The sequence below is a fragment of the Prosopis cineraria genome, unplaced genomic scaffold (assembly GCF_029017545.1).
Source record: "Prosopis cineraria cultivar Desert tree isolate PC_DT_omini unplaced genomic scaffold, ASM2901754v1 PC1, whole genome shotgun sequence".
In the NCBI taxonomy this organism is placed as follows: Eukaryota; Viridiplantae; Streptophyta; class Magnoliopsida; order Fabales; family Fabaceae; genus Prosopis; species Prosopis cineraria.
Window position 1 is genome coordinate 56,989,057 of NW_026555332.1, and position 16,405 is coordinate 57,005,461.

Consider the following 16,405-nt stretch of genomic DNA (forward strand, 5'->3'; position numbering starts at 1 on the left):
TGTAATTTTTTTAATTTATATAAAAGTATCTAAAACAATTTATAATGAGGGAAACTTGTCAAAAAAAAAAACTTGACCAAGATTTGATTTGTGAATAAGGACTTGAGTAAATTTGAGAAAGTTAATCATTTTTCTGGCATTAAATCAGACTTACATAATGATCATTTTGCCCTTATTATATTTGAAAGAAAAAAAGCATGCAAAGCTCTTCTCCTCTGGTGTGTGATCTTCTCTGACCCAAAGTTTGATTCTATCAAACAAAGGTTCGATTGCATCTGACAACAAGTTCACAACTTCGTTAAGTCAGTTCGTTGAGTATTCAATGATAATGGTGAGGTATTATTTGATTTTCGATTTATTTTTGGCGACAATGGAATTTAGTTGTATGAGTTTTACATTATTGTTGAAAGAGTTTGAACTAAGTATTTAGGCTATGTTTGGTTTACTTCTTAACTTAGGTTGGAGTGGCCCAAACTTAGGTTGGGAGATAAAATAACCATAAAATTTTGTTTGGATTAAAATAAAATTGAACGAGCGTGGGGGTTTGAACGAGCGTTGTCAACAAAGCTACTTGAAGGAGCTTTTACACTAACCGAGCGTTGGTGATGGACATTGGCAGCATTTAATGCTTTCAACAGTTTTCTCTCTCTTTAGTCTTCACGATCATGGTGGCCGATCCTCACATCTCCTTTGCTCTGCTTCATGAGTCGTGAAAGCTCTTCACATCCTTCTCCTTTGCTCTACTGAATCTGACCAGAGATTGTGCTCGCCGCCACTGCTAGCAAATCTTCTGTCCAAGGCAGCGCCACTTGCTCCCACTATCATGTCTTTCGTCTTTATCTCTAGTTCATGGAATGACAGAGGTGAATAGAAGAAGCAAAGGGATCTGCATCTGGTTCATTAAATGAGTAAAGAAAGCATGAAGGGGACTCTCTATGAAATGGGAAGCAAAAGAAGACTCTAAAAGATCAGTAATTTTGTGAAAGAAGCGATCAGTTTCAGGAAAAATGGCAGCGAAAAATGGGCTGATAAATTATTTAATTACTTGTTAAAGGAATAATGGTTAAATATGTTAACATTAAGCATATGGATTTTGTACTCACAAATTTGTTATATATGTTTTTCATATCTATCTATTTACTTAATAAAAATGCATTTTAATTCATGAAATATATATATATATATATATTGCATTGATTTAATTTATGAGATGAAAATATAGATGACCATGAGTAATAGGTAACAGTAAGACATCCTTGTTAAATTTACTTAGATCATCAAAACAGATATATCATGTTCATGATATAATTAAAAAATAAATTATAGATTATATGAATTGAATATTTTATAATTTATAAATTTATTTTAATTTTTTATAATTGAATAAAAAATTTGTGATGTAATTTATGTTTGTCAAATCTACCTTGAATCCATTGGTTTAAGTTTGTGAAACTCTCATCCATTTATAATAATCTTTTTATGGTTTTGCACATGCTATGTTTTCTGGCTGATGGTATGCTTGATTACTCAGTACAGAATATCTATTTTAATATATTTATTTAGTATTTACTATTAAATTATAATTATGGTTATTATACTTGTATATTTGTATTTATTAATTATTAATAAAGCAAAAACAAAATTGATTTCATTAATTTTATCAAGTTTATTGAGTAAATATTTATGATGCGAGTATTTGATAATAATGTATCAACTCCTTTAATAAATTTTCCACATCCAGGTATATTTTATTAACCTCATTATAGTTATTATTTTATCTTTTTCATAATTGAATATTTTTTTAATTTTATCATTTAATTATAACTTTTTAAATATTAAGATTTTTTACTTATTAATTGTAATTGTAATTTTATTTTTGTCATTACATATCTCAACTGGCTTTTGAATCAAATTATCCAAACAAATTTCAGTTTATTTAATTGACTTCTAACAAAAAAGTATCTAAACATAAATCACGTTACATTCACTGACTTTTCTCCTAACTTCAGTTTGCTAACCTCAGTTGAATCCTAACCTCAGTTGCAAATTTTTTAATCCAAACACACACTTACTTTGCCACTTGCTCCTCCCATAAGTGTGTTGCCGTACATTGTAGGAATTAGTGCCACGAAACATAGAATTTGATAAAATTATGTTATAGTTTTTGTCTAATGGAATTGTTTCCTTCTATGTTAAAAATTGCATGTGTATACAACATCTTATGAGTAAGGAAGGGAAAAAAGGTATTTTCTTTCTTTCATATAGGGGGAAACATTGTTAATAATGAAGGGAAGATGCGATATGTGGACGGTGGAGCAAATGAAAGAATAGTAAGTACTTTAATGTAAATTGACTGAAATGCATGTTTTGAGTGTGAACCAAAAAGATTGTAATTGAAGTGCATGCTACAAGAATTGGATGAAACCACTATGATAGACTTAGTATATGTTTTATTTTTAGTTTATCAAAAGTTTATTTATTAGAAGTTCATTTGATAAAAATTAATTGTTATAATAAAATTTGTGTTTGGGTGCATTTTTTTAAAAGTCAATTTGATAAACTAAAAGTTATTTAGATTATAATAGTGAAACGTGCTTTTAAATGTACAATTATAACAAAAACATTGATTTATGATAATTTTATAATTTTATTATACAAAAGTAATATATTTGAAATATTTAAAAAATGTGATAAAGATTTTAAATAATATAAAATTTGATCTATAATGCTAAAAACTTAATCTCTAATTATTTATACTTTTTTATTTATAATTTTAAAATATGTGATAAAGATTTATAATTTTATTATACATTAATGCTAAAAATTAACATAATTAATTATTAAATTTATAATGCTAAAAAGTTGATGTCTAATTATTATTATTTAAATAATAATTATATTTTTAATGAATTAACTATTTTTTAAATAAAAGAATAAGAAATTAAACTTAAGGTAATATAGTTAAATAAGATTTTACTTTTCAAATTCACTTTTCAAGAGTAACAAAATGGTGCTTTTAAGAAAACACATTTAGCTCATCCCAAAAATACTTTTAAAAAATATATTTAATCTTATTAAACTACACTCGAACAACTTTTCACATCTCAAAAGTGGGAAAGTGCTTTTGGGATGTGAAAAGTACAATACCCAAACGGTGCCTTAAAAGATGATGAAGGAATTCAACAATCAGTTAAATTTAGGCCATGTTTGGTAGGTTGGAATTATGAAGATGGAAATGGAATTGGGATAGGAATCTGAATAAAGTGATGTTTGGTAGATATGAATTACAATTCCTGGGAATCCTAATTCTATGGAAAAAAGCTAATTTTGATTCCTTATGTAAATCTATGGAATTGGGAGCAATTCTATGGAATTGTAATATTTAAGACACTTTTGCCCTCATACAAATTCCAGAAAGACAAATTTGCCCTCAAAAAAAAATAAAACCCTCATATGCTAGCAAAAAAAAAGAAAAAGGGAGTATAAAAGGGTGAATGATATTTTTTCTCATTATATATAAAGCGTTATAATATATATATAAGATAGTATTATATATAATATTTGTATATAATTTATATATTTATAATATTTTTTTGGTATAATATTTATAATATTTTTTTGGTATAATTTATATATATTTTTTTATATATAATATTTCATTAATATATAAAATACATAAGAAAATTGGTACACAATTAAGTTTTTATTATGTTTTATTTTAATTTTTATATAGGGGTATTTTTGTCTTTTAAGTATAATTCCATTTTCATGTCTTGCATACCAAACAAAAGTAATGCAAGGATTCCATCTAATTTTTCTGACATACCAAACATACTTTTATAATTCAATTCTATTCCAATTCTGATTCCAATTCTGATTCCAATTCCAATTCCAATTCCATCAAAAACTATTCCATCATACTAAACGAGGCCTTAATGAAAAATCTATGCATGTTTATATAGTTGAAGGTGTAAATAATTGTGTAAATAAAGTTGAACCTATGCTGAATTCACAAGAGTTAGAATGTATAGAAACCTCTTTTGGATTATCTATTATTAAATCTTCATCAAGTAAGGAAAGTCAAGAGCTTTCATGTTTAATTCAACGTGCTCTTGCTTCTTTTCCTAAGCATGGTGCAGTTAAGTGGAAGGACTTGCTTTTAGGACTGCGGTAAACATTTAACAATGTAGGTGTATTTAAAAAATCGTTTTACAAGTATAATTTGGCACACAAGTTTGTGTACAAGTATGCAAAGAATCATGTAAGAGGTATGATAGTAAAGTGCATAAACGATAGGTGTCCATAGTTTAAAGTTCTTATATGTGCATTCCTTTAAGAATGAGCACATTTACTCAACCCAGGATAATCTCATAATTCATCAAAAATTCACTTTTACATTGGCTTCATCTATCATTAAAGATGGTTTGAGGCATTTACTGGATAAAGCACCAAATGAGATAAGGCGAGACTTGTATAAGGGTTATGGTATTTATTGTCTTATGATTAAGCATGGAAAGGAAAATGGAAAATACGCAAGGATCTCCTATCCAATTTAACATGGTGATTCATTAGTTTTGCTAAAGACTAGTTGAAGTGGACCCAATAACCGTCGCTAAATGGGCAACATCATTTAACCATAAATTTAAAAGGTTGTTCATATCATATGAAGGTTGTATAGAAGGATTTCTAAATGATTGTTGACTTATACTATATATTGATGGAAGTCAACTTAATGGTCCATATCAAAGTACTATGTTATCTGCATCTGCACATGATGTAGATAATGAGCTTTTGCATATTGCATGTGCTATTGTGAGTGGGGAGACCAATAAGGAATAGGTTTAGTTCATATAGAACATTAAAGATATTGTAGGTGATGTGAAAGTTATAATAGTATTGGATAGGCATAATACCATAATATATATTGTAAAAGCTATCTTTAGGAGGTGAAAGGCATGCACTTTGTTATAGGTACATGAAAGAAAACTTCAATATAGAATATGAAAAAAAAAATTGAGCTTGTAGATGTAATATTATTATGAGAAAGGAGGATGCATTGAACTTGTTGAATGCAATTGCATATGCTAGACTTCATGGTAAGTTTGATAGAACAATGGCCAACATGCATTCTTTTAGCTCTTAGCTAGGCAAGTAGATTGAAGATCAAGATGATACTGATCATTAGGCATTGTCACAGTTTTCATTTTGGAGATGAGACAATATAACCTTAAATCTTACTAAGTTCTATAATGCATGGCTTGTGATTAAGAGAAAACATTAAGTAGCTACATTGTTAAATGAGCGTAGAGAGAAGCTTGCTAAAAAAATGTTTGTTGGCAATGAAGCTATTAAATTGCAGAGTAATGGAGTTAGTCCTAATACAGAATTTAAGTTAAAGGAGTATGTATTGCGTGCAAAGAGGATGGTGATTATATAGCATTCAAAGCATATATTCAAGATTGTAATTGGAGAAGTTCACATCAATGTCAATCTTGCAACCATAAAGTGCACTTGCAAGGTATGACAAATGTCTGATACACCATGCCCACATGCATGTGCAGCTATCAAATATGTTAGAGTTAATGCATACACATATGTTAAAGAGTGTTACAAAGCTAGTTTACAAGAGAAGATATATAATATGACTATAATGCCAATCGATACTCATGACATGCTAAAGTTGTTTGAGTTGGAGTGGAATGATTTTCAAAATGAGACATTCCTATGGCCACCAATCACAAGTGTAATATCTCTCTTACTGAACACAATTAATTGCCCTTATTCAAATAGGATCCTAGGTTTTTATAAATAAATTTCACTAAAACATTACTTAATAAATCTCAAATCAAAGTTAAAATATGCAAATGACATCAAGGATATGCAACTAATCTTTCCTTTACACGCAACCATCTTTAATACTTCCGACACGTGTAGAAGAAATCTACACACATGAAAACTGATTACATATAATTGAAGACTTAGTGCATTCAACTACAAATGTCTTGCATATGGGTTAAGATTAATGTTTTAGAACTTCGGTGTCATCAATTTTTCATAATAACCAACATGCATATTCAAATAAATTAAGCATACAGAGTTCAAGAACACCTATTTATTCAAATATATTCTATCGTCATCATAAAAAACTCAACACTCTTTATTTGCACATGTGAAAATTGATTGCATATAGCTAAAGACTTATTACATTCAATTGCAGATACCGTGCATATGGGTTAAAAATGCTTCAAAGCCTCTATTTCATCAATTTTAGATCTTACTACATTAAGTTTTCATGATAATTATTTAGGACGCACCTCTGACCTAAAGCTATAGAAATTCCAATACTGCCACGGGTTTCGCCTGGGCATCACCATCGCCCTAATTACTCCTCAAGTCACCAAGAAGTTAACAAGCTATCAATGCTGTCAATTCTTCATCTTCTTCGTCCGTCCATTCCACTGCCTGCAAAATTCCTCTGGTCGAATGTTCTTTTTTCATTTTAAAATCTGATTTTCTAGGGACACTCTGATCTTTTAATGTCACTACAGTATTGACACGGAAGGACCTCATTTTCCAAAACACTTGAACTCCTTTTTAGCAATTAGTTTGGCCGTGAGTCGTGATGGGCAATTTTCCCTTATAATAAAGACGGGAATGAGGAGAATCTAAGAGATTGTTAGGCCAGGTATAATCATTTTCTTTTTACATGTGGTGAGTGGTCCCCCTTGATTTAATGGAGGGCACTGAAATGCCACTGCGGCCCTTTGTTTCGAGCAAGTCACTGTTGCCTTTTCCAAGAATTCCTTTAATTTGTTGATTAAGAATCTCGAAACCAAAATCATCAGCTCTGGAAACAAATAGAGAGAGGCGGGGACCACTCACGAATCATTAGTGTAGAATGTTCAGGACCTATGGATAAACAAGCACGGAAAAGGGTGGGGGATTAACAGATAAAGTGAATTAATTAAGAAAGAGATTAGATTTGAGTGAATGAGATAATGAGCGAGGGAAATGGATGTCTGCCTGTCCTGTAAAAACACAGCAACGCATAATCCTAATCCCCCATTCATGATTAAATCAATTAATCAGCCTTTGGCCGAGGCAACAGACAAGGCCATCGTCAATCGTTAGTAATCCTAAACTTGTGAACTCTCGCCTCCATTCCATACATGTTTGTTAACAATAATAACAGGAATGGGGGGTGGGGCCAGAGGAGAAGACACGGAGCATGGGCGATGACCACTTGGACCCTTCCTGACCCGGTAAGGGATTTGGCTATATCTCGCGGGACCCGCAAGGGGGGCATCTATGACTATGTACATATCTTTTATTCCCTCCTCAATTTCTGTGGTGCATGAACCGCTATTTTCAGGGGCAGCAGGATGATTTTGTTACCTGCGTTGAGAAAAATTTTGAAAATTCAAAAATTGACCCAACAAAGTGAGTTGTTGATCGGGCGGGCGTGGAATTCACGTGACGCCCTGTTTCTGTGTGTTCCCCCTGACTTGACGTCGCCCAATAGCTCATTCTTGCGCGTCGTGCCGTGCATGAGCCCACCGTGCCTTCCTGGTCTGCGATGCGTCATCACGGCTCTCCCGCCTCTCTGCCACGTGTCTCCCTGCTCCCACCACGGAATCATCTCCCGCTGCCACCACCACTTAACCTGCGCGCCTCCACTTTCAAGCATCCAAAGACAAAGAGTCAATCCAATATTTTTAATCCCTGTTTTAATTTCAATCTACTTTTTTAGTTGGAGCTTCTTGCGTTGCCTTGCCAGCATGTATAATTGAAACCACATTGATACCTGTAGTTGTACAAATTACGTAATCTAGACTGCACTCTTGCAAGAGATTCAGATGATCGGGAGATGCAACATAAAAATTGAGAGGAATAGAAGATAATGTTAATAAATGTGGTGTGTGCTGAATGATGAAAGGTGGTGGACCTGATAATTTATATACAAAGTATTGGTCGGGGAGCCTCATAAATTGGACCAAATATGAGTCATGTTTTCTCACCTGCTCACCTTTCGTGTCTGCTTCTTCCCAGTCCGCACATGATCCCAACACCCATCAAACCTGCATCTATTTTTTGTGCCTATAAATACATGACTATAATTAATCTCACATCAATGCATGCGCATGAATGAACAAGCATCTTCTAGCTAGCCGCTGCAAACAACCACCACCACTTTTATTTCACCCATGACCCATCTGAACCCATTTATAATTACTTATTCTATCATGCTTCACTCTGGAATACCAGAATTAGCTATCCGATATTATCAGACAGAATATTCCAGTACTTTAAATATATAAGTCGCTAAGATCACGGGGAAGCATGCATGCATCATAGAGATCAGAAGAGGAGATCGAGCAGTGCGTATAGCGGCTAGCACACCCATTATATTTGTGTTGATGAAAATGGTCAAAACGTGTGAATTTTTTAAGTATATGTGTGAAGCGCTCGATCGCCTTTCACTATTATATCACACAGCCCATGATGAGTAAACCTGAAATGAAGAGCAAAATTAAAATTAACTCGCATATGAAACAGTTTGGGAAAGAGTACAACTGGAAAGCACCGGGATGGGAATAGGTGTTGTGTCTCTGTATCAACCGTTACAAAGTCCATGGATGTTTTCTGATTTGATCTATAGCTTAAAAAAAATATCTGCCACAGAATCTGAGCTATTGTTGTGGTGTCATTCTCAATCAGTCAGACTAGTGGTGCTTAATTCAAGTGGCGACACCTCGTAGATGAAAGAGATGATGAACCGCGCACATTCATCAACAACAACACACACACACACACACACATAACAAAACCATGGCTTCTGTACAGACTTAAGCATGATATTGTTTATGTATTTCGAAAAATGAAATTCATTCTTCTATATGACCGGTAAAAAGATTTCATATCACATACCTGTATTGACAGGCTGTTACGTTCTATGTGCTGTTCCCTAGACATATGTGAGACGTCATTCACGATAACCTGTGTGCGTTGATTGGCTGGCTTTTTCTTGAGCTTTTGGACTATATACTTCCGATGAAAAGAATCAAGTTGAGTGCATGAAATGTGATCATGGATTTGCTTCTGTAGTACAGCACAACTTGATCGCACGATCATACGATATACAGCTAGGATACACGCGCGCGCTCACTCCAAACATCGGGCTATTAAGTCAAGATTTGCTGGTGAAACTGCTCCCCATATATTACAATTTGTTCATGATGAGAAGCGGCTAATTAAATCATTGTTGAAACTACGTTTTTCCAGAGAGATATATATATATATATATAGATATAAAGTAATAAGAAACTCGATCACCATATATTGACTGCGTGTGGTAATTGCAAGTTTCAGCATATTATAATATATCAATTGGTTGTAGTGACTTGCTCTCATTTTGGATCTTGTTTGCTGGTGGCGCCAACTCCGTGGCATCGGTGGAATTGGCTTTAAAGGAAAGAGGAAAGATTAACGATTCAATTTTATGAAAAGAATCAACAAGTTTTTATCAACTATCTCAAATTAATCCGTTCTTTAAGGTGATCAAAGAGGAAAGATAAATGAAGACAAGATCAGTAAACTTCATCTTGGTTAACGAGTTCTCTAAGTTTTTTTAAGACCTTGCCAAATTTGATGGTAGCGACAATTGCTTACCAATTCCAGCTATATGATTAAACAAAAAAAGCATCAAAGAATAAAAAACAGAGAGGTTCCTTTGGGAACAAGCCATTGCAAATATATATAGAGCAGCTAAGTATATAACCACAGACTTCAATACCTATTAAAATATTAAAAAAATCTTACATTTAAAAATTAAAAGATAGATTATAAATATATAAGTTTAGAAAGTATCTAACCAAGTAGTTTAAATTATTTTGATAAAACAAAAGCAATTTGATTGGGGATTGAAAAACAGAGAGAGAGAGAAGAAGAAGAAATTAAATAAACCTAAAACCTCTCCTTAATATAAGAAATTTAATAATATCAAGGCAAGAGTCTACAGTAATTTACGAGTTGAGCCGGACAGTAAAAAGTAGTGTATAACATTTATGAGTAAAGTTACATTTTTGCCCTTAAAAAATATTTTATGAGGAATACCAAACAACTTAAACTATTTATTAAAGTAATTTTTCTATTAAAGTAATTAAAATAGAGTATTTTTATCTTTATCATCAAATTCCCAACTATTAAAAATATTAACCAGGACTTCAATATTAACAACTAAAAAATTTAATGAAAAAGAAAAAATATTTTATTTTAATTATTTTAAAGATAAAATTTTTCTAGCTAATAGTTTAAAGTATTAGATACTTCTTGAAAAATATTTTAAAAATAAAAATACACTTTTATCCTGTATTTAGTGATCGGAGCTGCTTTTAATCATTTAGATTTATTTTAGGCTTTCCCAATCTATAGAACTCGTGGACGATGGTTTTTGAAACGTCTGTAAGGATTAAATCATAAAAGTAGAATCTACAAACTTTTCAAAGTTGCACTCACGCATGTACGTTGCATGTCACGTGGAATGGAAATCATTTAAATTATAAAAGAGGTGTCAATTAGGCATTAGGGCTGCCCCACCTAAACCCTTAAATCAAGAACATTAAATTAAATTATTAATTTATCATTCAACCACCCCCTCCCCGGAACAATACATCAAGTCTTGATCATTTTTAAGCAAGGCGGAGAAATCTTGAATCAGCCTAGCCCAACCCTTACAAAACAAAACGCCTATTTGTGGGCCGTCCCTCTAAGCCTGTTCCACTTCTTCTTTCAAAGGCAAAAAAAACATCACACGAATGGACTCAATTGAAAAGAAATGAAAGTTTTCTTAGATCTTGGGGTAGAATAAAAAAAACAATTAAATCATGAATGAAAAGCGACACTTTAAGTGATAATCATTACATGTATAACTGACATTACACAAATTCTTTCCATTCCAGTTCTTTTTCCATAGTTGAATCAAACGGGACATTTTGAGAATATACATTTAACTAGCCTCCAATCGAAGCATAGCATACGGCGCTGCCATGTCTCCTAGTGGTACGCTACTGTGTCTGAAAAGTTTTTTTCCCCCCTTTGCTATGTTAGCATTGTGTATTAGACCATCCAAACTTATTCTGAAAGGTTTATGTGATGCTGCTGAAACGCAATAGAGAAGCTAATTTACGTCTCCCCCCTCATAAATGAATGTGTACCAGAACCACAATACCCACCATACACACTTTAGGGATAATGTTATTTAAGGTCCTCTAAGAAGAATGTATCACAACAAGGCTCGTCAGTTTTGCATATAATATTTTCTTATAAAAACATGCATATTCCTTTTGTTTTTATATATAAAGTATTTTCTATAAGTTTATTTTATCCCTAAATATAAGGAGTGGCAATGATATTTTTGAGTAATTAAATAATTTTACTTTTATCTTAAAAAATAGAATGGATCATTAATTGTATATTTTTTCTACCACCATCATGATATTAATTATAATATCATTAGGAGTAAAACTAAAAAATCATTGTGTTTTTATATAAGTTTAACTAAATAACAAACCTTTATTAGTATGCGAAATTCAGTCAAAAACATTTTATATATAGAGACGGAGGAAATATGTTAGTGCTAAAAGTTAAATCTTAGCTTGTGAAATTGTTTTGTAAAAATATGCATATCTTGTTAAAAGTTAAACCTTAACAACATATATATGTATTCACAAAACAACATCTGATGCAAAACTAATGAGCCTTTATTCCTGTAATAAATTTTGTTGAGAAGGCCTTAAATATCATTTTTCCTGCAGTATACCTCAAGTCATTTTCAGAACAGTGGTGAATAAAGGGTGTTAGTGGGCAGCCTTCGAAATTAAGCATTTGGTTTCAGTCACCAATAATCTTTACAAGAGCACAAACCGTTGGTGAATCGGTGGAACCTATTGATATCTCTCACAATGATCTCCCTCTCAAAAATCTCTGAGGCAAACTTCATCACTGTATGACAATCACCACAAGTTCTCAGATTTTTCTTTATCCTTATTGAAGACGCGCTCGGGAGGACCAGAAGACCAAATGCTAGAGCTAGCTTTTCACTGTGACTCCACAAACTCTGTTCTTCAGAACCTTCCACGCTGTTGGTCGCAAACTGGATCGCAGCCACATATCCTCTCTTCTTTGCCAACTCTTTTAACTTTTTCAGCATTTCATAAATCTCATCCGTCCTTGAATGTGACTTATCATTGACAGTAAATACAAAGGTCTGGTTCCTAAACTCAATCCAACTACATCCAGTTTCCTTCCTCACTCTATTAATCCCCATTAATTGCCTAACTTCGTCAGCTTTTTCCACCATCCCTCGTCGTGCATAGATATTAGAAAGCAGCACATAATTTCCTGGGTTATTTGGTTCCAACTCAAAAAGCCTCTCTGCGACCTCGCTGCCCATTTCTACATTGCCATACTTTCCGCATGCTCCAAGCAAAGCTCCCCAAATTGATGAGTCAGGCTTCATTGGCATTGATTCTATAAATTTCTTTGCTTCATTCAGTCGACCATTACGGGCAATCAAGTCAACCATGCAAGCATAATGCTCAGGTCCGGGTTTAATATTATGGATGTTAGCCATGGAATTGAAGTACTTGAATCCGACTTCGACTTGTCCAGTATGGCTGCAAGCTGACAGCACTGAAACAAAAGTAATATATTCTGGCACAATTCCATGCTTTAGCATCTTCTCAAATAATTCAATCGCTTCATTTGCACTGCCGTGTTGCTGGTAAACTGCTATCATAGCTGTCCATGAAACCACATTATGATCCTCAGTTTCTTCAAAGACCCGACAAGCATCAAACAAGTTCCCGCATTTGCCATACATAGTTATCATTGAACTGAGAATACATGCATTCTTCGTGAACCCGGTTTTTAAGATTTGGGCGTGGATCGAAGTACCCTCAGTCAATGTTGCAAGATTAGCAGAAGCATGAAGAGCGGAAGAGTATGAAACCTCATCGGGTGACAGGCCTTCCCTTCTCATGGCCTGGAAATAACTGCAGGCTGCTTCACAGTTGTCATTATGGACACATCCCATGATCATCACATTCCAGGTAACAACATCTCTATCTCCGATATTATAGAACAGCTTCATTGCATCATCAAACAACCTACATTTTGAGTACATGTCTACCAGCGAGTTTTTCACATAAAGCACTGTTATCAAACCACGCTTAATAATGTTTCCGTGCACTTGTTTCCCGAAATCGAATCTAGCCGTGTGAGCGCAACCACTCAACACGCTCGAAAAACTTATTTGATCCGGATCAACCTCAGTCTCCCTGAGACCCTCTCTAAAAAACCCGATTGCACGGTCATACAACTTGTTTTTGAGAAACCCCACAATCATAGAATTCCAAGAAACCATACTCCTGCTTGGCATTTCATCGAACACCTTCTCTGCCATGCTTACATCCGAGCATTTAGCATACATATCAAGCAACGCACTTGCTACGAATGTATCGCTTTCAAACCCGTGTTTCCAAATCAAACCATGCATCTGTTCACCGTAAGTAACAACCACTGTATCGGCACAGGCAGGCAAAACTGCAGAGAAGGTGAATTGGTTTGGATATATACCAGTGCATCTCATTCGATTAAAATAATTCAAGGCCAGGAATGGCATTTTAAAATGTGATAGCTGAGTAATAAGGGTGGTCCAAGTGACAACGTTCCTTGAATCATCACCGGCGGTTGAAAACAAGAGAAGGCCACGATCGATGAAACCACATTTGGCGTACAAGAGAAAGAGATTGTTGAAGATAAATGGGTGGGACGCGTAATTGCTGGTGATGATTTGGCTGTGAATCTGGGTTGCGTGTTTGAGGTTTTTATACTGTGCAGCATTGTCAAGGAGGCTGTTGAGCCGAGTGGGGTTCAGAGGCGAAGAGGCTTGGCGGTACAGATTGTGAAACAGGGGAATAGAAATAGAAATCGGACAGCTTTGTCTTCTCCTGAATTTTCGAGGGGATAGAAATTTCATACTCTGGTGGTGGGCTGGCCGGATAGAAAGGAAATGGGAGTATTATTCAATCCTCATCAACGCCATTTTAACTGCTCATGCAGTCTACTCTTTTACCTAAGGAAATTCTGAATGATATTTAAAAATTTAGGAGGAATTTTTATTAGAATCGAGAAGGTAGAAAGATGCACGTTATTAGCTAAGATACTTTCAAAAAATAAAGTGGAAGGTGGTCTAGGGTTTAAGGACTTATATCAATAGAATTTGGCTTTCATTATAAAATTAAGTTGGGGATTAGCAACTAAATCTAATGCTCTTTGGGTCACAGTACAAATGTGATAATGGTATTTACCTGTTTGTCATGGGAAAAAAAAAAAAAAAAAAGCTCCTCTATCGTTTGGAAGAGCATTGTAACTGTTTGGGAGAAGTTTATATCGATGGTTGGCAAGAAAGTTTATAATTGGTGGAGCACTAAAGCCTTGTGGGATTTATGGACCTCGCTTGAAAAGTCTTTAATCCATTATGTGGACAAAAACCACCACCTCCTTAACCTCAGAGCTTATATAGATCAGTTTACTCAAAGCAATGGGGATTGGGACTGCAATAAATGGCTCAAGTTTCTACTTTTATGGGTTGTCAAAAAGATTGTGATGGTCAAACGCCCAAATGGAGAATTTCTTTTTTCCAGAGAGTGTCTTCTAATAGAAATTTTAACATTAAGTCTACTTAACTTTTTTCTTCAACAAGGGAGAGATCATACTATCAAGCCTATTTGGAGGAAGCTATGGAAGCGGCCACCTCTTGCGAATATTAAACACCTTGTCTGACAAGTTCTCCATGAGAGATTCCCCACCAATTCTCTTAGGATAGCAAGAGGGATATTTATAAGTGCAAATTGGTCATTTGAGTGCAATAGTGAGGAAACAATTATCAATATGCTTTGAGATTGTAAGATTGCTCAACAAGTTTGGTCTTATACTACTAACCCTTTACATGTTCAATCTTTCTTCTCTTCAAATTTGCAAGTATGGCTAAGGAGGAATGTTCAGAACAACTATGGTTTTGGGACAAACACAAATCAAGCTTAGTTAACTACCTTTCGTACCATTTGTTGGTTCTTATGGAAAAGTATATGCAAAGGCACATTAGAAGGAAGATAGCTTGAAGCAATTGATATTGTACATAGTACCAAATTGCAATTTGCTGAATCCATGGAAAATGGAAGACCCAAGCACAGGATCTTTAAAGGGATAGATAGATTAGAAGCTAGATGGTCTCTACGTCCGGAGGGTTATCTTCAACTAGACGTGGATAGATCGATAGACTATTAAGGAGATGCAACATGTGCCAGGGTCTTAAGAGATTTTCAAGGCAATAAGGTTTTACGCTTTCAAAATAGATTGGCTTTTATTCCAACTACTGCAATGGAACTCTCTACTCTACATTTGGGTCTTAAGCTTTGTAAGTAATATTAGGTGGACAAAATTGTATACCACTTTGACTCATTGGAAGCTATTCACTTTATCCAAATAGGGTGGGGGTCTTAATCATCTTTTAAGGCCTAACATTGTAAAGATAGAAAAACTTATTATCTCAAATTGGAATGTTGAGATATCTTATTCTAATAGGGAGATCTTACGGGCGGCTAATTTTCTAGCTAAAGAAGCCCATAATGGGGTTTTTTATTTTTGTATTTTGAATGACCTTGTTGCTAGATGTATGGCCTATCTTGGAGTTGAAAGACAATATGTAACCTATTAAATCGTTGTACCTTGAGTTCACTTTGACCTGTCTTTTAATTTAAAAAAAAAAAACTTCTTTTAATTTGGAGTAACCCATTGTCTATTTATTCTCTTGTATAATTAAAGACAGACTTTAAGCGAATCTTAAGCAACAAGGCCTTTGTAACGGACATCCTAAATTAAGACTTAATCATCATACTAACCATGGTTAATCAAGGACTAACCCAAATGGATTATACAATACGAGATTAACCTAAATGAATTCTTAATATGTATTTATTTTTCACAAACTATTTAATATAAAGGAATCCCAAGTCTTTAAAATATTTTAAGAACTCATATCATTCAATTAAACATATGCGGAAGCATAATAATAACTATTTTTACTTGCACAAATATATTGACCTATTAATATAATACAAGCATCAAAACACAATCTCAAGAGCCCAAAATACCTTTCCATCCTACACAAAACCCATAGTGCAAATGGATCAAGAATATATTATCCTAATTGGCAATATCATAAACTAAGTACACATATCAACATAAAAGGAGAGAGGCCTATAGAAGTGATTATTATCACTTGGCCTAATGCTCCCTTCCTCTGTTCTTCTCAGATGAGCTAGCTCCTGTAATATGTTAAAAA

General features: G+C 33.8%; 1 protein-coding gene and 1 long non-coding RNA gene across 2 annotated transcripts; both read right to left on the reverse strand.

Moving 5' to 3' along the window:
• Window positions 1–6,960: 6,960 nt before the first annotated feature.
• On the reverse strand, window positions 6,961–8,947 carry LOC129303979 (uncharacterized). Its single transcript, XR_008591568.1, has 2 exons — window positions 8,019–8,947; window positions 6,961–7,676 (listed from the first exon to the last, which is right to left on the reverse strand). It is a non-coding gene; the product is annotated as an uncharacterized LOC129303979 (long non-coding RNA).
• Window positions 8,948–11,738: 2,791 nt separating this feature from the next.
• LOC129289492 (pentatricopeptide repeat-containing protein At5g04780, mitochondrial-like) lies at window positions 11,739–14,121 on the reverse strand. Its single transcript, XM_054926264.1, has one exon. It carries the CDS (start codon window positions 14,036–14,038, stop codon window positions 11,894–11,896), a length of 2,145 nt encoding a protein of 714 aa, XP_054782239.1. The 5' UTR covers window positions 14,039–14,121; the 3' UTR covers window positions 11,739–11,893.
• Between the last annotated feature and the right edge of the window lie 2,284 nt (window positions 14,122–16,405).